The sequence below is a fragment of the Macaca nemestrina genome, chromosome 16, assembly GCF_043159975.1.
Source record: "Macaca nemestrina isolate mMacNem1 chromosome 16, mMacNem.hap1, whole genome shotgun sequence".
In the NCBI taxonomy this organism is placed as follows: Eukaryota; Metazoa; Chordata; class Mammalia; order Primates; family Cercopithecidae; genus Macaca; species Macaca nemestrina.
This window is the reverse complement of record NC_092140.1, coordinates 75919107-75946898: the sequence shown is the minus strand read 5'-3', so window position 1 is coordinate 75946898 and position 27792 is coordinate 75919107. Positions and strand designations below refer to the sequence as shown.

At 41.3% G+C, this 27792-nt stretch overlaps 2 protein-coding genes across 2 annotated transcripts in view; one reads left to right on the top strand and one right to left on the bottom strand.

Moving 5' to 3' along the window:
• LOC105490738 (uncharacterized) overlaps positions 1-27792 on the top strand; it is a 78412-nt gene that overhangs the window by 15287 nt on the left and 35333 nt on the right. Inside the window, exon 3 of the mRNA XM_071081315.1 lies at positions 14194-14384. The gene's annotated coding sequence lies outside the window, so the exon portion shown is untranslated. The remainder of the gene's footprint in view (positions 1-14193; positions 14385-27792) is intronic.
• LOC105490737 (guanylate cyclase soluble subunit beta-2-like) lies at positions 241-27792 on the bottom strand. Its single transcript, XM_071081316.1, is given in 15 exon segments — positions 241-402; positions 483-634; positions 3613-3767; positions 9870-10016; positions 10597-10745; positions 14104-14319; positions 14322-14345; positions 14348-14425; positions 17778-17958; positions 17960-17995; positions 19039-19142; positions 20400-20511; positions 21943-22130; positions 23327-23426; positions 27685-27792. Coding segments are annotated over 15 exon segments (1839 nt in total). The 5' UTR covers positions 27787-27792; the 3' UTR covers positions 241-307.

Genomic DNA, 27792 nt, shown 5'->3' with positions numbered 1-27792 from the left:
ACAGTAATCCCTGGTCCAGCTTAGCACTGGGTTGTTTTACCCTAAACTGCCACCCTCTTGTCATTCCTGGAGCTGGGTGAGTCACAAATGTTGTCCCTCATCCCAGTTTTGGAAGCTAGAACAAAATGTGAAAGGCAAAATGTTCCAGCCTGTGCTGGAGCCTCTGAGGCTGGGGAGCAGAGGATGCACTCACAAATCATTCCCCAGCTACCAGAGAGCTGCATGGGAAACGCCCAGAGAAGAACCTTAAGACAAATGTGTGTAGAACTCTTCAGCTGGATTTATCGGCCCAGCTCAAAGAACATCATCATAACCAGGATACAAGAGAAGAGTGTTCAGGGCAAGATGGTTGAACTGAGTCTTGGAGCTTGGTGGTGGGCAGGGACACCATCTGTGTTGACCCTGCAGATACTAAACATATCTGAGGTGGTTAGTGGAAAAACTACTCAACACTAATGGCAAAGCTTCTCTTTTTTGCTTACCCTTGTGATCAAGTGGGGTTTTAGATCTCCCCATGATCTCGTCCTCTGTGGCATTCAAGTTCTGGATCAAAAAGTATGTGGTCATTTTCCCTTTACCTTTCACTTCGATTTCACCCCTCTCAATGATTTCAAACCCTTGATTTTTTAAGGCACTGCACAGAGAGAAAAAAAAAATGCATCAGACATCAAAGATTGTGGGTCTGTAACAATCTTTGCAGACTAAGAGTTGGCTACAATGCAAAGGGCTACTAAGAGTTGGCTACAATGCAAAGGGCTACTCAAGAGGAAAAGTCCAGGACACAGGACACACAACAGCAGAGGAGGGAGGATCCCAGACATCAGCCTGCTGAAATGGGACAGAGGCCGTGGGGAAAGTGAGGATGAGATATTCTGAACAGGATGCCACAGGCCAAAAGAGAGCACAGGGACCCACCAGAACCCTCCCAAACCCTGCCACCAATTTTCCTCCCTCCAGCTCACCCCTCATCTGGGCATCTCTCACGTTTCTACACACCATGCTGTCAGTGCCCGTGTGGACACCACCTTTCATGGTTCTGCCACGTAAGGCTCTTGGGTATCAGTACTCTTCTTTCCATCTTCCCCAAGTGCACCATATGCCCCACGCTTGCTACTATGCTCATCCTAACTACCCAAGCTTTCTCCACCATAATTTCTGTCTGTAGAGGAACTGAAGAGGAGGACTATAGGGTAGGGACCATGAAAACAGACAGAGCTACAGAGTAATTACAAAATGTTTTCCTGTTTATTTATTTATTGGCCACCAAATGATGTTGGAGAAAAGCCAAAGAACCACTCAAACCAACGAGGATTCAAATTCATGACCACCTGCCTCGGCAGTCCATCGAGCCTTCCCTTGTCCTTGGCCAGGTTGGTAGAGAGTTCAGACCTTCACCACACTCCTCATGTGCCTCCATTTGGCATCTGCTCCCCTCACTTTTATGCTGGTGGCTGTGCCTCCTACTTTATGCCCTGATTCATCTAGAAAATTACATTAATTACAAGTGAGAGCCTGTGACTTCTCACCCCATGACCACACCATCCTGTCCCCCAATCTCTGAGGATGAGGTATCTTTCTTGTCCAGGGGCTCCTCACACATGCCCCCTTCCCACCACCTCTGGGCCTTGCTCCATTGGCCACCCCACCCTTATCTTCAGCTCCCACTCCATTTGCCTTTCTCCTTCTGCTTTTCAGTGTGCTTATGTCTCTTCCATCCTAAACAGAAGCAAACAAACAGCCTCTCACCTGCTTTAATCCCATAAAATTTTCTCTTCTTTTTATTCTTCAGCCCAATGTCTATCCCACCATTCTACTACAAAGACTTTTGAGAATGTCCCCAAAACCTCTAGTGAGTATTTTTCCGTCCTTATTACTACAATTGACATTTTTGTTCAATTCCTCCTTCCTACAGTCATCCACAAGAGTGCTTCTCACCCTGAACTCTCCTGGTCCTTTCTGACTATTTGTTCTCCTGTCTCTTCCCTGGGCTCGTCTTCCTTCTATGCCACTTAAATGTCGGTTCTGCACAGGATTCCTTTCTTTTCTCACTGTTCTTTGCATACTGCATCCTTCCCTGGGTTGATCCCATCAACTCTCATGACTTTAATTACCACCTATATGTTGCTTACTCCAAGTCTGGATCTTGAACAACTCAACTCCAAACTTCATCCATCCATTTTGTGGTACCTCTAGCTGAGTGTTCCACAGTTCCTTTGAACCCAATGTGTCCAACCTGAACTCATTGTCTGCCCCTGTGATCTGGGATACTTCTCATTTGTCCCATTGCAGATGGCGGGGCCACCATTCAAGCCCTAGTCACCCAGAATGGAGACCCGGGCTCCTCCCTTCTTCTCCTCCCCCATTTCTAACTAGTTTAGCTGATTTTATTTTCCCCCATATTCCTACCACTAATGTTCTGATTCAGATCAAACTCCTAACAGGTCTCATCTATCTCATTTTTTGGTCCTCAAATATGTCCTTTCAGGGTCTCTAGAGTGGTCAGTGTCAAATAGCACCCTGACCCTGTCACTGTCTTCAACCTCACACTCCTTGGGGGCTTTTCCTCACCTATGGCATAGGGCCCTTGCCCTTCAGCAAGGCATGTGCAGCTCTCATCACTCCTGTCTCATATTTTCCAATACAGAAAAGCTCAGGTGTTTATAGTTCTCTGCACCTCTTCTACATGTGAGCCTGTACCTGCTTTTTACTTCCAATACCCCAATTTTGGCTAAATTTTACTCTGGAACTCCTTTTTCAAGATTCAGCTCAGGAATCTCCTTCCCGAAGTCCTTTTTTATTACTGGGTAAAGCACCCTTGTCTGGGCTCTCATGGCACCCTCTGTGACTCCCTTGGGGATAAGAGTGCAGCAGTTAAAGGGAGGACTGTGAACCCTGACTTCGTGGGCTGCATGTAGGCTATTCTCCTTCCTAGCCTACCTGGTCCTGAGGCAAATGATTAACCTTTTTGTGCCTTTTCTTTCATGTACATAATAATAATGTATCTTCACAGAGCTGTTGCAACTGTAAATGAATTAACATATGAAAGAATTTAGAATAGAATGTGGCCTATTGTAAGTGCTCAAGAAACTGTATAGTTTTATGCACATATTTATCATTGTACTCCTCTCACTTTAAAAATAATTAACTGCAACTTTTCTTTTTTCTTCTGCTAGACCAAAGGTCAGCACCCTTTTTATATAAAAGACCAGAGAGTAAATATTTTAGACTTTGTACATCATATGGTCTCTGTTGCAGTGATTCAACTCTGCCTTTGTAGCATGACATCAGCCATAGACAATATGTAAATGAAAGCGCATGGCTGTGTTCCAAGAAAACTTTATTTACAAAAATGAGCAGCAGACTAGATTTGGTCTGTGGGGTAATAATTTGCTGTTCTCTGAACTAAACTACATGCTCCTTGAGAGTAAAAACTGTGTTACAGTTAGAAGCGCAACAAAATTTATTGTCTGCCACAATATCTTCTGAAAGCCATTGAGACATGGAAGAAAAAGCACGAGTTTCCTCCACTACCCCGTCCCATGGCTGCTAGGCACTCTATAAGTTCTGGAAAGAGGGAGGGACAAAGGAAGGCATGAATAAATGGAAGGCTACCTGTAGGCTGTGGGGCTGAGGTGCACTTTGTTGGGAAGCCCATGACTTTCCATCCTAGAAGCTGTGTTCACAGTGTCACCAAACAAGCAGTACTGTGGCATCTTGTCTCCTACAACACCTGCTAAGACTGATCCAGTGTGGATCCCCACTCTGATCTGTACAGAGAGAGCATCACTGAAAAGAGACCATCTAATACTCTTGCTTTTATTTGTAAGTTGAGACACAATTTACATAAAATTTTTCAAAAACAGATAGTAAAGTGTTTAGCTCCCTGAGTTTTGACAAGTGCTTATATCCCTGTAACCACCAGCCAAAATAAAATGTAAACTAGTTCCATTACCTCGCAAAATTATCTTGTGCACCTTCTAGTTAAGCTCTCTCCCCATCTTCTTCAGCAGAGATGACTACATTCTCATTTCTTTTTTCTCTTTTTTTTTTTTTTTTTGAGATGGAGTTTCACTCTTGTTGCCCAGGCTGGAGTGCAGTGGCGCGATCTCAGCTCACTGCGAACTCCGCCTCCCGGGTTCAAGCAATTCTCCTGCCTCAGCCTCCAGAGTAGCTGAGATTACAGGCGCCCGCCACCACGCCCAGCTAATTTTTGTGTTTTTATTAGAGATGGGGTTTCACCATGTTGGCCAGCTGGCCAGGCTGGTCTCGAACTCCTGAACTCAGGTGATCCACCTGCCTCAGCCTCCCAAAGTGCCGGGATAATAGGCATGAGCCACTGCACCCGGCCTTTTGTGTTTATTTTACCAAAGAATGATTTGCCTGTTCTAGAACATCACATATGTACAATCATATAGTATAAACTGCTTTTTATCTGGTTTCATTTACTCAACATAATGTTTTGAGATTCATCTATATTGCCTTACATATCAGTAGTTCATTATTTTTATCACTGAATAGTATTCTGTTGTAAGAATACACCACATTCATTATCCAGTCTCCTTTTCATGAGCATTTAGATTATTTTTCAGTTTGAATCTATTAAAATTAAGGCTGCTATAAGCATTTCTGTACAGATATTTTTGTAGACACGTTTTCCTTTCTCTTAAGTAAATACCTAGAAGTGGAATTTCTGAGTCACAAGGTAGATACATATTTAATTTTATTTTTTAACAAAACAAACAAAAAAACTACCCAGCAATTCTCCAAAGTTGTTTTACTGTTTTACATTTCTATCAGCGACGCAACACTTTCAGATGCTCCCATTTTCACCATCGTTTGGTCTTCTCGAGGGTGTGAAATGATATCTCGCTGTGGTTTTAATTTGCGTTAAATTGGTGACTAATGATGTTAAGCACATTGTCACACACACACTGGCCTTTCACATATTTTCTTTTGTAAAAAGTCTGTCCAATTTTTTGCCTGTTATAAAAATTGAGCTGTGTGTCTTTTATTGTTAATGTGTATGAGTTGTATACATATATGTATGTATTACAAATATTTTTATCAGTCTGTGGGTTTGTGTATTTATTTTCTTGAATAAGCAGAATTTTTTAATTTTGATGAATGTATTCATCTGCTTAGGCTGCCATAGCAAAATACCATAGATTGTGTAGCTTAAACCAAGGAAATTATTTCTCACAATTCTGGAGCATGGAAGGCCAAGATCAAGCTGTGGGCAGGGTTGGTTTCTCCTGAGGCCTCTCTGCTTGGCTTGTAGATTGTCCTCCTTTTTGCTGTGTCCTCACATGGTCCTTCCTCTGTGCACATGCATTCTTGGTGTCTCTTTATATCCAAATTTCATCTTTTTATACGGACATCAGGCACATTGCATGAGGGCTCACTCTTAAGGCCTCATTTTACTCAGTAAAGGCCCTAGCTCCAAAGACAATCATGTTCTGAGGTACTGAGTACTAGAGTTTCAAAATAAGAATTTTGGGTAGGACACAATTCAGCCTGTAACAATGAAATTTATCATTTTTTCCCCCTTCATGGTGAGTGCTTTCTGTGTCCTATCTAAAAAAAAAAAAAAAAATCATTTGCCCCAAAGTCATGATGCTATTCTTTATTTCCATCAAGAGGCTTTATGATTCTAGATTTTATGTTTAGATTTGTGATACATATCAAAAGATCTTTTTGTATATGGGGTGAGGTAGAAGTGAGGTACATTTTTTCTTTCCATATGATATTCAGTGGTACCAGAATCATTTTTTTAAAAACAGGTTGCCTTCCCCACTCAATTGTTTGATGACTTGATTTTTAATCAATGGACTAAACTTGAGTCTATGTCTGAACACTCTGTGCTGTTCCAGTGGTCTCTTTTTCTGCTCTTCTCCCAATCTAACTCTGTATTTTTTTACTGTTGCTTTAGAATAAGTCTTAAAATTAGTTGTGTACATCCCCCAATTTTGTTATTTTCTAAGATTGTTTGGGTTAGTCTAGGTTCTTTACACTTCCATATCAATTTTTAAATTAACCTATGACTATTTTCTAAGAAGCTTGCAGGGATTTTGTTTGGTATTCTGCTGAATCTATACATCAATTTGGGGAAAACAGACAGCTTAAATATATTGAGTTTTCCAATGAATATGGTGTATGTCTCCATTTAATTAGGTCTTCTTTAATTTCCCTAAGCAATATCTTGTAGTTTTAAGCATAGAGGTCATGTATATCTGTTAGATTTATTCCTAGAAATTTAAATAATTTTATTTTCTTTTTATTTCATTTTTCAATTTTTTTGTCCTTAGCATATAAAAATTTAAATAATTTTCCTGTATTTATGCTACGACCTTGCTAAACTCATTTATTAGACCTTGTAGTTTCCTGTAATTTGTATAAGATTTTCTAGGTGCACCATTATTTGTTCTGTGAATAATGATAATTTTACTTCTTCATTCATTTCCAAACTTAATGTCTTATATTTCTTCTTCTTGCCTTAGTGCACTGGGTAGGGTTTTTGGTATACTTTAACTAGAAGCAGTTGTCTTTGTATTTATTCTGCTTGGGTTTGCTGAGCTCTGGATATGTGCATTGACATCCTTCATGTTGAAAAATTCTTAACTATTATCTCTTCAAATATTTCTTCTTACCCATTCTCACTCTGTTCTCATTCTAGCATTTCAGTTACGTATATAGGAGTCCATTTGATATTGTCCTACAGATATAGAGTCTTGTTCCTCTTTTTCACTCTGTTTTCTTCTTTGAATTTCAGTTAGGATGATTTCTATTTCTCTGTCTTCAAATTCCCTGATTTTTTTCTCTATTGTTTCTAGTCTTTGTTAAGCCCATAAAATTAATTCTTTATTTCTGATTTCTGAGATGATAGTTTTCTATTAGATATAGATACAGATATAAATATAGACAGTATGTATGTATTTCCCATATCTTCACACTTGTTTTGCCTCTTCTAGACTCTTTAAAATATTTATCAGACTTATTTTAAAGATTCTATCTGATAATTCCAACATCTAGGCTATTTTTGGACCTGCTTCTATTGACTATTTTCTCTATTGGCTATCCACTATATTACCATTTTCTTGATTCTTCTTGCATCTCATATTTTTCATTATTTAATTGAATGATCCATACTGTGGGTGAAAATACAGTAGAGACTGAAGTAGATAACATTTATCCCCCAGAAAATGTTACATCCCTTCAGAATTAGGCTGCTGGAATGGGGAGTAATCTAATCCATATTTGAGTTGGGTCAGGGCTTTTCTGGAAATAATGGTAGATTCCATGCACCACAGGTTTCAAATATTATGAAGGCTGAATCAGAACTTTCAGTACAGCAGAGCTTAGAATCTGAGCACCAGCAAGGCTCTGAGGACCTTGAGTGCTGTACAGCCCATCCACCAGCTTTTGGAGTTGTAGGAGATCTCCTTCTGCAGTACAGTCCATCAGTGAGATTTTCAGAAGTCTCTTTGCTCTTCAGTCCCACCCTGGCTCTCTGCACTTTGGGAAAATTTTCTCTGCCATTCCTCCTTGCCCTCAGACTTCAAAAGGTCATTGTAGTGTACTTGGTGAAGATGAAGAGTACTTCAGTTGGATTTCTCTCGGTTATCTTACTCTAACATTAGCCTTTAATGGGCCACCATTTTGCATTTGGGAAAGGCCCCAAACACCTCAGGGACTCGGGAGTTCTCTCAGCTCTCCTCTCCTGTCCTAGTCTTTGGCTGACTAACCCGCCACACTTGGCCTATGAGGAAGAGTTGGTAGATGGGTCCAGACTCTGTGTCTGCTGCTCTCTGGCATTGTAACCTGTTGTTTCAGCCCTGTGACCATTAAAAACCCACTAAAATTTAGACGGGCTTATCCCTACCCTCACCTCTGCAAGATTACTTCTTCTGCTGCCCTGCCAGGATTGAATGCAATTATGAGGGTCTTCTCTTTGAAAGGGTTTGTTACTACCTGGAATTTAGTTTACTTTGATTCCTTTGCTTTCTGGTGGGGAATAAAAATTAAAATTAAAAATTAAAAACTACTAGCATGGGAGCAACAGTCTCTTGCAGCTGTCTACATCCTAATCAGATTGCTTGTTGTTTTTACTTGCTAGATTTTCTTCTCCTTGAAATAAAATTATAACTTCCTCTAGAAAAAGAGGATTCTCTGAACCCTTCAAGGCACCTAGTAATACTGTCTCATACATGGACAGATCTCAGTAAATGTATATTAAAGCTATATGAATAAAATAATAGGATATCTCAGTGCAAAATAATTTTTAAAATGTAGAAATGGCAGCACAATTCTGTTAAGAGAGAAAGTGTTTCCAGTTCTTTCACCTATATCCTCGGATAAACCCATATGATATGCTCTTTCTGGTGGATATTTAATGATGCTCCTAATTATGTCCATATTCTTACCTTGGAATTGCTAACATCTTTTCCTGTTTTTTTCTTGGTAAATCCACCTTGAGTGTTTCCCAGAATTCACTGTCTATTTCATTCTTATTGGTATAGCATTATTTTCATCTCTAGTGCTATGCCCCTTTCATACACACATGCACACACACACACACACACGTGCGCACACACACTCACACACGCACACACGTGCACGCACACACGCGCATGCACACACGCACACACACGTGCATGCACACACGCACACGCACACACGCGCACGTACGCACACACGCACACACACACACTACACTTTCCATTTTTATTTTTATTTTTTCACCAGTGACTTATACAAGGGTCCCTTAACTGAAACATTTATCTCTTATCTAATGTTCTTATATCTCTTCCCTCATTACCTCCCATCCTGATTTTTTATTTATTACATTGGATTTTTATTCCACTGATGCACACAGTGTTTACAATGAGTCATTATGGCAGCTGTCTTGTTCTTGTGACTATCTAAGGCCAGCTTCTACTTAGAAGACTACAATGAATGCTGTAGCCATGAGCTGTACTGCTCAATGCTGTAGCCATGAGCTGCACTGCACTGGTCAGAGTAAGTGCAGCACATTTTCAGACTCTCCTGTAAAAAGGTTATAATGTGGAAAAATCATAGTCCATCTTATAATTGGCTTTATTTTGAATTGACTCGTTTATTTTGAATTTCTGATATTAGCAAGAGAAGGATCTAGAAATCAAAGGCAGACGGACGCCACTCTCAGCCATCCCAGGAGCATTAGGATCTGCTGAGCCAGCGGAGGAGGACATTCATTTTTCATCTCCAAAACTGTTCAACTTTTAGAGTGTGAACAAACTTCCAGACTTGGAAACATACTTTTCTGTGAGAAAGGCGAGCAGATGTCTCGCTAGTGGCCACGTGGTGGAAGGAAAGCCATTCTGAATATCTTATGGCATCACGGTGCCTGGCCTGCTGACTGCAGGCAGCTTCACACCTCAGTCTGAGTTCTGAACCTGTCAGATGGCATGTTGGAGACACAATTTCATAAGCAGGAAAAGTTGGCTGCTCAGTAAACCTGAACCACTTGTTGAAATGCTTGAACAAAAAAGCAGGAATTATAAATGAGCTGGGTTTTAAGATGGATTGAGCCCTGCTAGATAAATAGGAAGAACTGCTCAGCACTGTCCTAAATTACTGACAAAGGAAGCTTACAGTCAATTGTAGGAAAACCTTGAGCACTACAGCCTCCTCTGAAATTTGAGAAAAGTTGAGACTATAGTAGCCTTAGGAATATCTCTATTAGGAACATATGCAAGAGAAGAAAAGGACTAGGATACATTACCCATTTTAATGACAGCAACTTACCCAGTAATCACCTAAGCACATAAGCAGAAGTTTACTTTTGTGTGTGAGATGTTTGGCATTAAGCCAAGTACTCAGTCGCCCTCTACCTGGATGGGTTCTCCAGTAACAGGATTCATCACTTCCTTTGCAGAAATTCTTATCCCCAAGGCAAAATTAGCCACTCTTTGAGCATGGCTTCCAGTAGGCACTGGTACTCCTTCTACCACCATATATGCATCTCCTATTGTTTCTACCTGTCAGGAAAAAAAAAATAGGTATTCAGAGGGTTTCCTTCATGCACTAAACATGTCGCTATGCTTTTTTTCATTTTGCATATATTGACAAAGGGACTATATTAAAGCTGGTGATTGATTCTTTGCTAAGGGTATGAGGAGCATGAGGGAGGAAGTGAGAAGGAAAAGGACTCAGGAAACAACCATAAAAGAGCCAAAAGGCCTTTCTGCTTTGGGTGGAAACAAATTCCAGAGAAGAGGAAGGTCCTGGGGTAGTCATGTGATGCTATATATGAGATAACACATTGTTTGGATTCGACTTTCTGCTGAATTTAGGAGTAGGAGAACGATGCTCTAGGGCAACAGTGTTTGCCCTTCAAGGGCACCAGAGTGCCATCTTAGCACTGAGTATTGTAAAAAGAATTCCTAAAAACTAGAATTCCTAAAATACTTCCCATTCCCTTTCAGCTCTTATTCTGAGCCCACACTCATCCACACCAAACCCCAGACCAGTGAAGACAGAGGCAAAGGAAGACTTAGAATCAAGCACTTGCCCTGCGTGAGCACACTGTGTAACACCCCACACTGCACAGACGCTTACTTTATAGACTGCGTGCACACTGGTTAATCTGTCAAACTTGGAGTACATGGAGTTCAGCATGTTCACTATGTGTATAGGTTCACAGGCAGCACGGATGTCAGTAAATGTCACCACATCGCTGAAAAGAATCGTGCAGCTTTTAAATTCTCCTACAACAGAAACCAGGTATCAGTGAGAACCAAGGAGACAGACTAAGAAGTTCATGAATTCTGGATTCAGAGGCCCTTTGAGAATCAAACCTGCCTGTGGCTTGTGGGAAAAGGAGCCAGACACCATTTCCCATTCAGCATCACTCAGCAAACGTTTACTGAGTGCTCGCTGCAAGCTAGTCACACTAGGAGAATCATATCACAGGGGGCAAGCAGACCAGGCCCTCGCCCCCAAGGAGCCCGCAGTCGAATGAAGGAGACAGAAAAGTGAACAAATGCTTCTAGTAAGATGCAACCAGTGCTGTGGGAGGACAGAAAGGGTCCCTAGTAAGTGGACCAAGCAGAGCCTGAGCTACAGGAGACATGGGGACAGGGCCGACAGAGACTGGTCACTGTGAAGTGGTAGCTCCCCGTCTTTGTATGGCAGGGAAGCTACCTTGTCCTTAACACTTGTTTGTAAGTCATGCCCCTGATTGCACCTTGGCCCCCATTCATGCTAACTTCCACATAGCAACCAGATGCCCTGTTTAAGTCAGATCTCTCATTCTTCAATCTCCAATCTTTCATGATTCCATCACACTGAGAGTGCAACCCAATGCAACCCAGGCCTGACCATGGCCTACAGAGGAGACACCCCACCTCTGTCCCTGCCACCTCTCGGACCCTATGTCCTTCCGGCTCCCTCCACTCTGACCACACTGGCCTCATGGGGTTTCTCCAACATGCCAAGTGCCTCCTGCCTTCGGGCTTCTACACCTAAAAAAAGAGGTGTTTCCTCTGCCTGACAGTTTTCTCAAATATCTACAGGGCCTGTTACTCACATTTCAAATGTAACCAACTCAGTGAGAATTCTCTTGACCACCCTGTATAAAATAGCCCCTAGACTGGCTATCCTCTTAGCTTGATTGCCTTCCACCCACTCCATACACATGTGACGTTATGTATATATATGTGTGTGTGTGTGTGTGTGTGTGTGTGTGTGTGTGTGTGTGTGTATATATATTTATTTGAGACAGAGTCTCGCTCTGTCATCCAGGCTAGAGTGCAGTGGCACGATCTCGGCTCACTGCAACCTCTGCCTCTTGGGTTCAAGCAAATCTCCTGCCTCAGCCTCACAAGTAGCTGGGCTGTCCTACAGGCACACACTGCCATGCCCGGCTAATTTTTTGTATTTTTAGTAGAGACAGGATTTCACCATGTTGCCCAGCTTGGTCTCAAACTCCTCAGCTGAGGCAATCCGCCAGCCCAGCCTCCCAAAGTGCTGGGATTACAGGCGTGAACCACTGCGCCTGGCCCGATATTTTGTATGGAATGGTTCATTTGGTTTTTGTCTACCTCTGCATTAGAATACAAAGCTCCATGAGATGGAAGACTGTCAGTTTAGATCTCTGCTGTATCCCAAGCTCCTAAAGCAGGGCCTGGCACATAGTAGATGCTCAATAAATATTAAGTGGGTGAATCAATGACTCCTTGAACACAGCCGGGTGCCTACTTTGTTAGTTAAGCCTCTAGTTGTAATTCCCTCTTCGTGGAACTTTCTCTTCTCCTTGGCTTCTGGCCTATCATCCTCTCTTCATATTCCTCCTAGCTTTCTGATCTCCTTGTTTTATATCTTTCCTTGGCTTCTCAACCTTCTTAAGTACTAGATGTTCCCTGAACAGTAATACTCCACTGTCTTCTCACTTCCTGTCCTCTAGGTGATCTTATCCACCATTCACAGAGTCTATGATTAACCCCGCCCACATTGCAATAACTCCCAGATGTATAGCTCCATGCCACAATGTTCCCTTGAGCTCTCACTAAGATTCCTACCTCTGATCATCCTATGTGGAGTATCCCACAGACATCTCCAGCTCAGTGGTTCTAAAATAGACCTTATCATTCTCCCCCAACCCTGCTCTTCTTTCTGGCCCTGCCTTACAATAAATCATCCCATTTTTCCATGCAAGAAGCCTCAGACCCATGCCTGCCCCCTCTGTCTTACCTTCCCCATCTGGTCAGTGGGGAAATCCTGCTGATTCTTCCTCAGGCTGCCCTAGTTCAGGCCTCTACCATCAATCAGCTGCACCCTTACGGGCTTTCAGCCCCACCTCACGCATTCACTACACTGCAGCCCAAATTGAATTTATAAAACTCATCATGTCACTTCCATAATAAGAGAAGAAACTTCAATGAATTCTCACTGCCTACAAAATAAAAGACAATTTCCTTTTCCTTAACAGTCCAGATTAATCACTGCATCACCTGAACCTCACCCTACCCACTCAGCCTCACCAGACCCCACTTTTCCACATACCCCATGCTCTGGGAACATGCCCCATGGTATTTATTTGCACCTTTGCTCTTAGTAGCCCATTCTCCGGAAATGCCTTTTTCCTCTTTGCTTGCTGAAATTCAGCCTCAAGGCCCAACTCAAGTGTCACACACTTTTGAGAGGTACCTCCACAACCCCAACTGGCCACCCTATCTCTTTCTCTCCTGACATCTCTTTATTATTAATTTCCTTGTCCCCGTGTTGCCATAGCACCTTATGTGATGGAAAGAGTATGGATTTTGAAGTTAGATGGCCTTAACACAGTTACTTTCCAGCTCTTTCACTTATCAGCTGTGCTGAATGTCAATTTGCTCAGCATTATGGCATGGGCAGTACCTCCCTCATAGAAATGTTGAGAAAATTTAATGAAACAGCACATGTAAAATGTCTAACACGGATCCTGGCACAATAATTTCTCCTTAATGCAGATTAATTTCTTTTCCATTGGTCATTTCTACATCCATTAATTTATTCTGCATATATCTATCAAACTCACAAGTCTGTAAACTCCTCTGTGTCCCCAGATCTGGAACAGCACCCTAGCACAGAGTAAGTTCACCAGGCATGTCTGGTGAATGAACACAGTCCCGTGACAAATGGAAAGTGAGTTCAGGGTAAACACGGCATCCCTGCCTCCATAAATAGTATACTGTCCCAGAATGATCCTCAGAGGAACGCTGTGATTTAACCGGTGTGCGAGTGTATTATTTTTAGTTACAGTTAAGAACCCTACTCATTGTCACTGAGTAATGAGGCCAGTCTCAGGGTACATCCTTGCATTCTTAGAGAACCTAATGTGTATGTAGTTGACAACCATTTTTATATAATTCATGTTTTACTCCTGTATTATTTTTATTATTATCAATGTAGAGAGAACAAAGCTGAGAATATACAGGTGGAGTAATTATCCCAAGATCATGTCACTTACAAGTGACAGAACCAGAATTCAAAACCACTTCTGTCTGGCTTCAAAACCTGTGGCCTTGACCACTAAGACATACCACCTTCTGCTCAGAGGTCCCCGTGCAGGAGAGGGTGCCTTACCTGCAGACACCTTTTTGCCCTCCCTCAACTGGTTGGCCACATGTTTGGGCAGCATGGCATAAAGCAAGGTCTCTGTTTTGTTCTTTTCAGTGGCCAAGTGCTTGGAGAGGACCCGTAGCTCTTCCTTCTTCTTCATTTCCAGCTGGTTGGACAACTCTATCTTAGCCAGCCGCTGCTGGTTCAGGAGGATGAGATCCCTGGTGGTGTCATCGGGTCGATGTCAGAAAGATGCATATTGAGTCTTCCAGCTCGTACAGGCTGCGGAGCTTCAGAGAGCACAGGTACACCATGCACTGCATGGACTCCATCCAGATCATCTGGCCTTGCCATCATGGAGAGAAATGCAACAATATTGTATGTCACCAGTAGGGGCTGAGACGAGCTCGCTGGACAACCAATCATCTCCCACACTGTGTGCTTCTAGTCACTGCACAGTCACGCTCCTTCTCTTTTACCCAAAGTCCATGAGACCTTATTCATCTCCCCTCTTTCCCCAGCAGCTCTGTCCATTGCCTCCATTGAAGTGGCTCCCATCTATCAAGGGCCTCCATGCTACTGATACCAACACAAGTTTCTTGGATTTTTCTTTACTCAGCCCTTCTGCTGTTTGATGATGTTAACCAGACCCTCCTTCCTGAAATCTCACTTCCTAGGACTTCTCTGCACTGCTTTCTCTCTGAGATGTCCCCTAATTCTTTGAATTTTATTTACATTATTTTAATCTCATTCCTTAAACGCTAGTGTTCCTGAGGGTTCTGTCTTGGTATTCTCGTTTAGCATCACACAGCTGCATCCTACACCATGCTGACTGAACCTGAATTTCCAGAGAAACCTTGCTTCCTGAACTCAATATGTGTATTTCTTTAAAAATAGATATGTTTGTTGTTATTGTAAAAGCAGTACACATTCATTGCAGAAAACAAAAAAAAGCGAAAGAAAATAGTAAAAATCACCCACAATCACACCACATGGATAATTACTGTTAATATTTTGTAGTACATCTTTGTTTTACAAAAAAGATGTACATGGCATCTTCTTTTCATAATCTGAATTTTTCACTTAAAATATATAACATATTCTTTCATAGTATTAAATATAGATATGCATCTTAATTTTTGCTGGTTACCTTGCTCATACTATTAAATAATAAGTTAGTATTGATTATATTATATCTAGCTTATCATTGTATAAACAACATTGTGATGAATAAGCTTGAGGCAGTCTTTGTGTATAATCATGGCTAGTTAGTTTGTTAAAAGATGTATTCTTAGACATGGGTTACTTAGACAAAGAATATGCTCATTTTTAAGGCTTTTGATACATATTGCCAAAATACCCTCTAGGATGATTGTGACAATTAATAACTCCATGAACAGTGTTTTTATTTTTCTTCTGTTCTCCCTATCAGGTGTCTTGTTCATGGATATCTGAACTGAACTCATCTTCAATCCCCTCCACAAATCTTCTCTTTCTATTAGTTCTTTCATTACATATGTAGTTAGTCCCTACGATGAGCCAGGCATACCGTTTTAAGCATTGGGAATACAGCAGTAACTCAAACTGACAAAAATCCCTGCCTCAAGACATTATATCATGTCTTTTTTTCAGTTAATTGCACCTTCATCACCCAGTTACCCAAGCAAGGAAGCTAATAATTATCCCAACGATTCTCTTCCACCCCTCACATCAGGTCACCAAGTCCTGTCTTAATTATCTCATGAGTCTGTCCTCCAACTGCCACCCCAGTGCCACTGCCGGAGTTCAGCACCTTAGAGCTTCTTTCCTGCACTCCAGAAGCAGCCTCTGTCTGGCCTCCCAGGATCCATTTTCTCTACACTCTGACCCATCCTTCACACACCTCCAGAGTGATCATTCTAAAATCAAATCTGATAATGGCAGACACTTCAACATGTTTCCAGCTGCAGGATAGAGTTCAAGTCCTCATCTTGCCAGCCTCCTCTCCCATCACTCCACTCTACATCTCACTCAGGCTCCCAGAACATGTCATTCTCCCGTCAGACATCCCCCCAGCTCTGCCTGTGCTTATCCCTGGAATACCTAATCATCCCTCTAATAGAAAGATAGCTCAAAATGTGTGCCCTTTCATGGCATATACAAAAATTTGCTCAAAATGAATCAAAGACCTAAATGTAAGAGCTAAAACTATAAAACTCTTAAAAGAAAACATAGAAGAAAAGTTTCATAACATCAGATTTGGCAACAATTTCTTGGATATGACATCAAAATCACTGGCAACAAAAGAGAAAATAGGTAAATTGGATTTCACCAAAATTAAAATCTTTTGTGCATCAAAGGACACAACCAACAGTGAAAAGGTAACACACAGAATATATTTGCAGATTATATATCTGATAAGAGGTTAATATTCAGAATGTATAAGAAATTCCTACAACTCAACCGCAAAAGCAAACAACCCAATTAAAAATGGACAGAAGACTTGAATAGACATTTTTCTGAAGAATAAGTAGAAATGGCCATTAAAGATGCCCAATATCAATAATCATTAGAGAAATGCAAATCGAAAGCACAATGAGATACCACTTCACACCCATTAAGATGGCTACTGTTTTTTAAAAAGCAGACAATAAGTGTTCATGAGGATGTGGAGAAATTGGAACACTCATCCATTTTGATGGGAATGTAACATAGAGCAGCCACTATGAAAATCAGTATGGAAGTTCCTGATTTTAATAAATTAAAAATAGAATTACCACAAAATCCAGCAATGCCACTTTTGGATATATATTCCAAATAAATGATGGCAGGGACTCAAAGAGACATTCACACACCCACCCTTATAGTAGTAATATTATTCACAATAGCAAAGTTGTGGAAGAAACCCAAGTGTCCATTGATGGGTGAATGGATACAGAAAATGTTGTATATTCATACAATGGAATATTATTCAGCCTTAAAAAGGCAGGAAGTTCGGACACATGCTACATTATGGATGAACTTTAAAGACATTATGCTAATTGAAATAGGCCAGTCACAAAAGGACAGGTACTGTATTATTCCACTTATATGAGGTATCTAGACTTGTCAAATTCATAGGAACAGAAGGTAGAATGCTGGTTGCCAGGGAATTGAGGAAGGACAAATGAGTCATTGCTTAATAGGTAGAGTTTCAGTTTTGCACAATATGAAAAAAGTTCTGGAGATAGATGGTAGTGAAGGTAGTACAACATGTGAATGTGCTTAATATCAATGAATTGTACATTTAAAAATTATTAAAATGGTAAATTTTGTTATGTAAATTTTGCTCAATTAAAAACAAAATGTGTGCCCTACTAACAGTGAATTAGATGATCATGTTACTACATAAAATACAGACATTAATTTAGTACCAGTAATACCTCATGCATTCTGAAAATTTTGGTAACATCAGAATTTTGTAATTACATAATGTATATAATTTTATAATTATGTATGTAACTATATTACATATATAGTTTACGTCTAAACCAGAGATGGTTGAGGAAATAAAATACATTCTTTACAGATCAAGTCAAGTGGAAAGGTCAGAAAAAAGAAAATGTGTTCTCAACGTAGCCCCTATCCCACTTTTTAGGAAATTGGAAAACTTTGCGTCTTCCCTTTCTGATCAATCTCTCAAACAGGCAGGGAGCAACAGGAAAGGAGTGAGTGATTACCTCGAAATTTGAGTGTGGTCTGACTTTACCATGCTACAGGCATCATTTCTCTTCGTGTCTTCAGGACAAATTGACTGTTGATAAATTTGCAGATGCTGAAAATGTTGAAGGTAACTTGAGGATGAATGATGGAGAAATACTCAACCAGTTGAATCTTCTGGGTTTGGAGTCCTGGCACGTAACTTCTGAATGATCACTCCAGCTTGCTTTACCTGTAGCTATCCACAGAAGACAGATATAAGACAGGAATAGAAGGCGACCCCCCTCCCCATAAACTTCCCCTTGGAAATAACGTTCTAGCCATGTTCTGTGGCTCACTGTCGGGAAAGGGGGTCAGTAATGGAATCAACATCATGGAAGTAATAATTTTTTTTGAAACAATCAAATCTGTGCTAATGTCTGAAAGAGAAAAGAATAGTATGAGAGTGCTCAGAGGCTTATTTCTGACTAAAGAGAAATGAGGTTACAGCTCTCTATTGGGCTAATAGTTCCTCCCTAGCTCTGAGACAACTCTCTCTCTCTCTCTCTCTCTCTCTCTCTCTCTCTCTCTCTCTCTCTATCATTTGCTAATGAAGAAACTAGCAAATTCTATACCATTGGATCTATTACCCAGGTCTGGATGAAGAAATTCATCAGGGAGGTGGGGAGATGCCTTTCACTGCTATCACCAGTGAACACACAGAAGGAGGAAGTAAAATAGGTGTCCTTTTAATGAGTTCCTAATCAATTCAGTTGACATATATTTTATCCATGGAAATGGATTAACAATCAAACTTAAATAGTTATGCTCACAACTCTCACAGAGCAGTGGCTTGAGTTGGCATGACCCTTTCCCCATGTTCAAGATGCAGAATGTGAAGCTGGGTGGGATGGAAACATACCTGGTGGCCACAAGGATGGGAAGAATTCACGGGTAGAATTCCACCCTATCATTGCTACTGATTGTGTTCTGCTGTCCGTTTATGTAGTGAATTTTAGTGTCACTTCCTTTTCCCCTTTTTTCTAATGGTAAACTTTCCCATGCTTTTATTAGTTCAAACCTCCCTTTCTCCCCTATCAAGAAGCTCCTGCATTCTGGATTCTGGAGGATACCACAATACGAAAAGGAAATCAATAGTCCTGCCAGGGTAGAGCCTAGTCTCCCAAGTCCTGGGGATTTCTCAGGGACTTGAAAATCTCCACTGTTCATGAAGGACTATAAATCATGCTCACTTCCCTGGCTTAGCCCCAGTCCCAAACTATTTAGGGAAGAGTCTCTTACTGATTCATCAAATACAATGTGGAAAGGAAAAGCATTGCAGAATGTCTTCTCTTCAATCCAGAGTCTCTCAGGATAAATGGGCTCAAAGGCATTCACGAGATGCCCTGGACATAGAGAAAGTGCTGATGAGAAGCAGCTCCTGCCGCCACCCTTGCACAGAGCAGAGCTCAGGATAGGGATAGTATCTTAAGTGTTTCACAAGCAAAGTGCAATCCTACTTCTTTTGCATGGGCTCCCTCAGCATCTCCAGATGGCCACGGCAATTCTTCTTCCAAATTAAAACAAACAGAAAACTTGCTACCAGGTTGAGAAGCCCTTCTGCCCCCTGCCAAGTTTCTGCCTGCCGCTGAAGAGTTTCTGGGCCAATTGAGTACGTCTCGCCATGAACACAGAGTCGGCATTGAAATGGTGACAGCCAGACAATGAGCCAGCAGAGCAGAGCGTGTGCTCCGGGCCCAGCATCAGGGACATTTGCCATGGAGCTTTTTAGACTGACAGTTTTGGGTGGCACGTGAAAATTTAACCAACAGTCCTATTTGGCAGGGGGTAGAGATTCGAAATGGAGCCTTTTTGATATGAAAATCTCCTAGACAAAGGATGTCAATTGCATGTTTGACTCACTTGCCATGGCTTGAAGGACGCAAAATGCAGCCCTTTGAGCCCTGCAGACCTTCTCCCAGATGCGTGTCACCTGGCCCATTGAGCTGTGACACAGAGCACCCTAACTCCCTTCTCCCAGTGGATCAGAGCCCTTATTCAGACTCAGGCGTTAGGTGCTAATCGTTAGACCGGCTCAGTGCCCACGGGGCTACCTTAGCAAGCCTAATGCCTGCATTTTGCAAATGAGAAGATGGAGACTCTTGTCCAGGGTCACACAGCTCCTTAGGCACAGAGCCAGAAACTTGCTTTCTTGGCTCTTGATCTACTGGCCTTGCTGGGTGACTAGGGTTGTTATCCACAGATCTCCAGTCCCGAAATGTGTCCAAATGGAGAAGGCGTGACTGCAGAAGAGGAGCTGTGGAAAATTCATTGTTCCTGATGGCACATCAGTGCTCATCTTCCTTCTTCCATCTATCACCTGTTGGGAGTGATTCCAATTGTGTCTCCAAAAACTTTTTCTTAGGACAGGAGAGACGATGTCTCCATGTGACCCAGCACAAATAATGAGAGGCAATGGAAGGACAATTAGAGTCTGGCATTTTAAAGTTAAAAACCATGGCCGCCAAATCCAAGTGTTGCGGAAACTAGTGCCATGATAATCACAGAGGGCTTGGCCCCGTCAGTGTACACTGGCAGCTACTCCTGAGAATCAGGCAGTCTTTCTGATCTCAGAGCTGAGCTTGGGAGAACCACTCGCTTACCTTTTCCAAACATGACTATGCTTCTCACAACATCCCAGTGGTGTTTTTTCACAGGACAAGCAGAAACATTCAAATATTTCTCCTTCATCCTGAGGAAAGCTGCCTGGAGGGCCTGCAGATGGCAGGGAGATAGGCACCAGGTCACATGACTGGAGAAGCACAAACCCCATTTGCTGTGATGGGGTCCACCTTTAACTAAGGAACTGTGCCATGGCCAGAGGAACAGCATGAGGGCTTACAAGATAAATTCTACCAAGACTTTAGCATTTCTGATATTTTAAAATCAAATTAGTCCTCATACTGTTTCTCTATCAAAGAAAGCCACAACTTTTTAGAAAATCTCAAGACGGAACTAAGATGCTGTCTGGCAAGAAAATCATGCACGAACATTTCTTCCTGTGGTTGAAGATTCTGCAGCGAACAGACTCTGAGGTGGACTTTGAAAATACTCTAAGGAATCACAGACTAATCCTAATCTGAGTATTTTCACAAGCTATGGTCATGGAGAGCTGTTCACCTAATGTACGTTAGGTGAACAGTACATTATTCACCTAATGTAATGTAATGGTCACCCTACCAGGTGCAACTGAGGTGGCCAAGTACAGGGTCTTGAGTTGACTCAGGACCTATGAATGGTTCCAGCTGCAGAAGTGGGCTCTGAAGACTGGAAAGATCAATTTATTTGAGGAGGACTGAAAAAAAGCCATCAAGTTCAAATTTCAAATCCTTCATATGGTTATTCTTATAGGTGAACAATTTTCCAGGCTCAGGTACATTCCCGAATGCTTCCCAGTATATATCCACTTAACCTTAACCCAGCAATCCTCAACTGGGAATGATTTTATCCATTACCCCCACTATGCGGACACTTGGCAATGCCAGCAGACGTTTCTTTTTCTTTCTGTCTGTCTTTTTTTTGTGTGTGTACCACAAATGAAGGGATGAGGTTCTACTAGTAGGAAAAGACCAGGGATGCTGCTAAGGACACTATAATGTAAAAGACACACCATCAACACCAAAGAATTATCTGGTTCAAAATGTCAGTTGTGTCAAAATTGAGAAGCTCTGCCCTAATTCCACTATTAGAAGGTCCAGTCAGTCTCCCATCCAAGCACTAACCAGGACCAACCTTGCTTAGCTTCCAAGATCAGTCATGTTCAGGGTGGTATAGCTGTAGACACTCATAAGTGGGAGTTGAACAATGAGAACACATGGACACAGGGAGAGGAGAATCACACATTGAGGCCTGTCAGAGGATGGGGGACAAGGAGAGGGAGAGCATTAGGACAAATACCTAATGCATGTGGGGCTTAAAACCTAGATGACGGGTTGATAGGTGCAGCAAACCATCATGACACATACATACCTATGTAATAAACCTGCACGTTCAAAACATGTAACCCAGAACTTAAAGGAAAATGTAAAAAACAAAAACAAAAAATTCAAAGGTCCAGTTGATTCTGTTGTTTGCATAGATTTTTCCAAGACTGATAGCTCTACTTAAGTGCAACTGTTCTTTCTAAAGGCATAGCAAACCCAGTACCTCTTGGTCTCTCTCGATGCCCTGACTGTCTTGTAGCCTTTTTGACTTTGCCTTTCTCTTCTTCCTATAAGCCTTCAGAAACACAACATGCTCCTTCTTCCCTGTCCTCTCCACTTCTTCATTCATGTCAAGAATGTCCATGGTTACCTCAATGTCAAAGAAGTCTTTGGCCACAGCCTCAATGATACCTGCAGCAGAAGGACACCTATTGTTGAGGGATGGCCGAAGGCAATTTTATCAGCAAAAATCATAAAATAATCAAATTGCAAAACTTCTGATGAATATTCTGAAGTTCACCAAGCCCAGGCCCTGCTTTAAATCAGACATCAGCAACAACCAATTAAATAAAAATATGCAGAGACTGAAGTTATACATGTTTGGATACCAAATATATCCATGCCACTTTAATTTCTAGTTTGGCATCTATTCATTTGTTTGTTATTTCAGGTAGGCATTTAACTCATTAAACAATCAAATAAACCTAGAGATAATGTAAGCAAAATTCAGTTGTAAAAGATTTAAGGATCAAGTTTTTAAAAGTGTTCCTCTGGGCACTATCCCAGGGTTATATACAAAATACAGGGAAAGCGCCGGGCACGGTGGCTCATGCTTGTAATCCCAGTAATTTGGGAGGCCGAGGCGGGTGGATCATGAGGTCAGGGGATTGAGACCATCCTGGCTAATACAGCGAAACCCCATCTCTACTAAAAATACAAAAAATCAGCCAGGCACGGTGGCGGGTGCCTGTAGTCCCAGCTACTCGGGAGGCTGAGGCAGGAGAATGGTGTGAACCCAGGAGGTGGAGCTTGCAGTGAACCGAGATCACTCCACTACACTTCAGCCTGGGGGGACAGAGTGAGACTCCATCTCAAAAACACACACACACACATATATATATATATATATGGAAAGCATGCATGAAGATGTTCATGATAGCATTGTTTACAAAAGCAAAAGATTAGTATCAATGGAAAATTTAATAATAGGAGATTAGTTCAGATAATTACAATATGGAATATCATTCAGCCATTTAATATGTGGTTTTAAAGATTATGTGGAAACATGCTTTTTCTACAATGCTAAATGCAAATAAAGAGTTGATACAAAATAATATATGCAGAATTATCACAGCTATGTAAAAACCTGTATAATTTAAAATGTTGAAAGAAAAATACAAATTATTCATTTTTGTGGAATTTTGGAAACATTTTAAAAGCTCAAGGACTTTGGGAGCAGTGGTCAAGATGATATGAAGTCACACATTCTAAGAGAGTTTTAACTTCTTACCCGTAGCCGGCTATTAGCCGTCCTGGAGAATCTGTGGGGAAACTTTCCTCACTTCAGAAGCTCCATAGCTCTGCAGTCAGCTAAGCCATTTCCATACCTGGTACAATATGGCACAGACCACTTCTATCTGAGTAGTAATGGAGAAACATTTTCCCATCTGCTCCTCTCTCCACACGAAACGATGGTGCATGCATCTCCTAATTAAAAGACACATTTTCCCCAGTGGACACAAATTGTGTAAATTACGCTTTTGAGGCTTTGTGAAACAATAGTATTTATCCATTACATCCTACGGCACTATATCCGAACCCTCTCTCCAATCACATAAAAATTCCCACTGTTTCTGCTCCCGTATGTCAGGAATTTTATACTATACCTACTATACTTTAAACAACCCTATATGGCAAGTAGTAGTTCCATGTTAAGAGGAAGAAACTGAGGCTCAGGGAAGGTAAACCTAGGTTAATGGTAGAACAACATTTGATTCCCAAATGAGCCTTTGCACCGTGCCATGCTGTTTCCACCCATATTCCAAAAGCAGCTGTCTGCTGGTAACAGGAAGCCTTAGTGAGTTTCCACCACACTTGGCCTATGACCAAGTGACCATGGGCATCTTCACTTTCCAACACATCAGGGAATCAGAGAATTTGCAAGTAGAATTAAACCATTTCTTGTTCTGAAAGGATAATGTCATCTGTGATGTCAATTTGAACATTTAGAAAGTAGAACCTTCCGCCGGGCGCGGTGGGCTCGTGCCTGTAATCCCAGTCTCGGAGAGGCCGAGGCAGGCAGATCACGAGGTCAGGAGATCGAGACCACCCTGGCTAACACGGTGAAACCCCGTCTACTAAAAATATGAAAAAATTAGCCGGGCATGGTGGCACATGCCTGTAGTCCCAGCTACTCGGGAGGCTGAGGCAGGAGAATCGCTTGAACCCAGGAGGCGGAGGTTGCCGTGAGCTGAGATGGCGCCACTGCACTCCAGCCTGGGTGACAGACAGAGCGATCTCAAAAAAAAAAAAAAGTAGAACCTTCAAGGATACATCAGAAGAGATCCCCTTTCTCCAGAAATGTTGACATTCAAGTACGTATCATTTCACAGTAAATGAGATGTATACCAGGAAAGAAGAATAGAGACTTTGCCTGGGGGAGTCTCTAGCTAGTTAGTAGACAGTTCAGTACCCTGGACACACAGCTTTTGGCCATGAGGGAATAGGTGAAGGAGATGGGTTCCTTCCAAGATCTTGGTCGTCTTCCATGGTGAAAGGTTGTTAGTTAAAATGGGTTTCTTTTTTTTCCCCAAATACTTTTTTATCTTTTTTTTTTTTTTTTTTTTTTTTTTTTTTTGAGATAGGATCACACTCTGTTGCCCAGGCTGGAATGCAGTGGCACGATCACGGCTCACTGCAGCCTCTGCTGCCTAGGCTCAAGTGATCTTTCCACCTCAGGCTTCTGAGTAGCTGGGATTATAGGCACGCCACCACCATGCCCAGCTACTTTTTTTTTTTTTTTTTTTTTTTTTTGTGGAGATGGGGGCTTTGCTGCATTGCCCAGGCTGGTCTCAAACTCCTAGGCTCAAATGATCTTGTCTACCTCGGCTTCCAAAAGTGCTAAGATTACAGGCATTAGCCACCATGCCCAGCCCTCAAATACTATTTTTTTTTTATAATTCCAAAAGTGTGTACCTAGAGAAAGTATATATATTTATTTGTATGTATGTGTGTTTACATCTTGACAAAATGTAAAGAGTAGTTGAGGCAGCACATATAAAAAGCATCAATAAAATAGGAAATTAACAGTTAATTTAAAAATTATATCCAAATCCTACATAGTGAAAATAAAGTAACAGAATACAGAGGCCTGAAAGAAAGTCCACGTGATCCTGTTTCATGCCCCTCACTCCTTAGCCCCTGCCCAGAGACACTTCCAAAAGTTTGTGCTTTTAGTTCTTCTGGTCAATGTCACTAAATCTCTAAATAATATAGTTATTTCTTGTACTTTTATACTTTCATTTCTTATACTTTTATTTCTTGCTTCAAATAGGGCTTTTTAAAAGTGGAGAATCAGGGCAAAGAATAACAGAATAAAAAAAATTTTTCCTAAAGAGACAATCTATACTACTTTGCCCAGAATAAAGCACTGTATAGCTGTTAGGTAACATTGCAGAACAGAATAGAAAGCCCAGAAATAAGGCTGTACACCTAAAGCCGTGTGATATTTGACATGTGTGGGTTTGGATCCAGCTCAGCCACCATGCCTGGGTGATTTGGGGACAGTTACTTGACCTTTCTGGACCTCAGTTTTCTCATCTGCATAATAGGAAAAATAAGACTGCCAACTCTAATGGCATCAGGAAGATAAGTCAATGTTGACACATTACTTAGCCCAACACCTGCTTCATAATTAGCACTCAATAAAGGTTAGCTAAAGCATAAGAAGATTAAAGGCTCAGTTATAACCAGAAATGTATGCCTCAAAGGCACTGCCAAATTATTAGACAGACACGAAAAAAGTGAACATTATCTTAATTTGTTATTTTTGCCTGAAGAGACAATCTATAATACCTTGCCCAGAATAAAGCACTATATAGCTGTTAGGTATCATTGCATGTATCTTCTTCCAACTTGTATATTATAATATTTAAATATTTTATTTATCTCATTATATGCAAAATGTCCTCAAATACCACCAGAGAAGTTCTATTCTATTGCTTCTGTAGCATCACTTATAAGTGAGAGCTAAACATTGAATACACATGAACATAGAGATGGCAACAACAGACACCGGGGACTACTAGAGGAGGGAGGAGGGGATGGGGGTCGATTGGGTACTATGCTCACTACCTGGGTGTCAGCATGAATCATACCCAAACCTCAGCATCATGCCATATACCCATGTAAAAAGCCTGCATATGTACCCTCTGAGTCTTTTTCAAAAAATTGAAATTATAAAAAAGCAAAGAAAGAAAGATCATAGAATAAAAAACAGATGTATTATAAAAAATATTAAAAGGGCCTAACTATATTTCTTTATATCCTGATTGTTGTGCTTTAGCTAAGAAATTGAAAGGAAGTTGTCATGCAAATTATCGTAGTTACTAAACTGGCCATGTTGAACAGAGAGAAAAGAAAGGGGAAGGAATGGAATTATTATTTATTTATGGAAAGCTGATTTTTCTGGACTGATTACAATGCTAGAGACTTTTACATCTTATCTCTCGTAATCCACATATTGCTATGAGGCAGGTTATTTTTTTTCCCTACTTATTTCTTTTTGTCTCTGTTTGTGTCCAATACCTTAAAAAGTGCTTGATACATACTCTCACTCAATAAATATTGGTCACCCAATAAATATTATTAAATAAAATACATTGAGATTCAGAGACGGCAACTAACTTGCCAGAATCGCACAGCTGTTAAGTTGTAGAGCCAGTGGGACAGCCTCGTGGGCCCATCTGACCCCATAAGCAGGGCTCTTTCCACGCCCTCTACCCTTGAGTAGTTCACATGATAACAATAGGACAGGCCTGGCTATTCATGCCCAACTATGCATGACTCGTAATTGAAGTCAGTTAAGGCTTCCAAGCCTCTGATTCCTTATACGAAAAATGGAGAAAATAATACTTTTCCCATGTATCGTCTATGGGGAGTGTAAGGGTTGCTGAGGCTTTTTAACATCCACAATCCCATTTTGTCCCCATGACAACCCCGAAAGGGTGGATATGAACACCAGTATAGAAACGGTGAAGGAAGATCTCGGTGAAGTATAAAGGCCCTAAAATTAAACTATTTTCTCTAAAGTAATAAACTATTATTATGATATATATAAATGCTCTTTCACCTTTTCTTGTCTAAAAAATAAAAGAGAAAATAGATGTTTGAACTTCTAGTGATCTCTACAAACAAGAAACCCAAGGAAAGAACTCCAGGAGGGCATATCCCGGTAGGGAAATTAGTTTCCTAACACCTCAGTCGGTCACCCATGGGTTAATTAGAGTTGGATGGTTTCTGATTCTGGCTCTTAGCCCTGTCAAATCTTCCCTTCTGATACATGAATAACATGAATCTGGCTGCATATGCAATTTATCAGCTCCATCCTGGCCAGGAAACCTTAGGAGAGCTTTTGCAAATGCACTGAAACCTGACTGTTTTCCAGCCTTTGTTCCAATTGTAATCAGTCTCCAGGATTTACTTCCAAATCAACACCACACCCTATCTGAAAAGGCCATCCCTTCGGTTTTTGTGAGCCAGTTTATAAAAGTGGCCAGCAGGTGTTTCTTTTTCATTCTCTTCCAAAAAGAACTCCCGGGCCCACCAATACCAGGTACCAAGGATTCTGCAGATGGGAGGGTTCTCCTACAACTGCACCTCCGGAGGGGGAGGCAGGAGCTGGCCCAGGACTGCCACAGTATTTGCTTCCTCTTGGGCAGCCAAGACCAGACTCAAGTGGCCTTACCTGATAAGAGAGTGCCAGGTAACTGTGGAGGGCATCCAGGTTTTCAATAAACTCCATGAGATTTCCTCCCAGTGTCCGTAGCACCCTGTCATAGCCAGACATCTTATA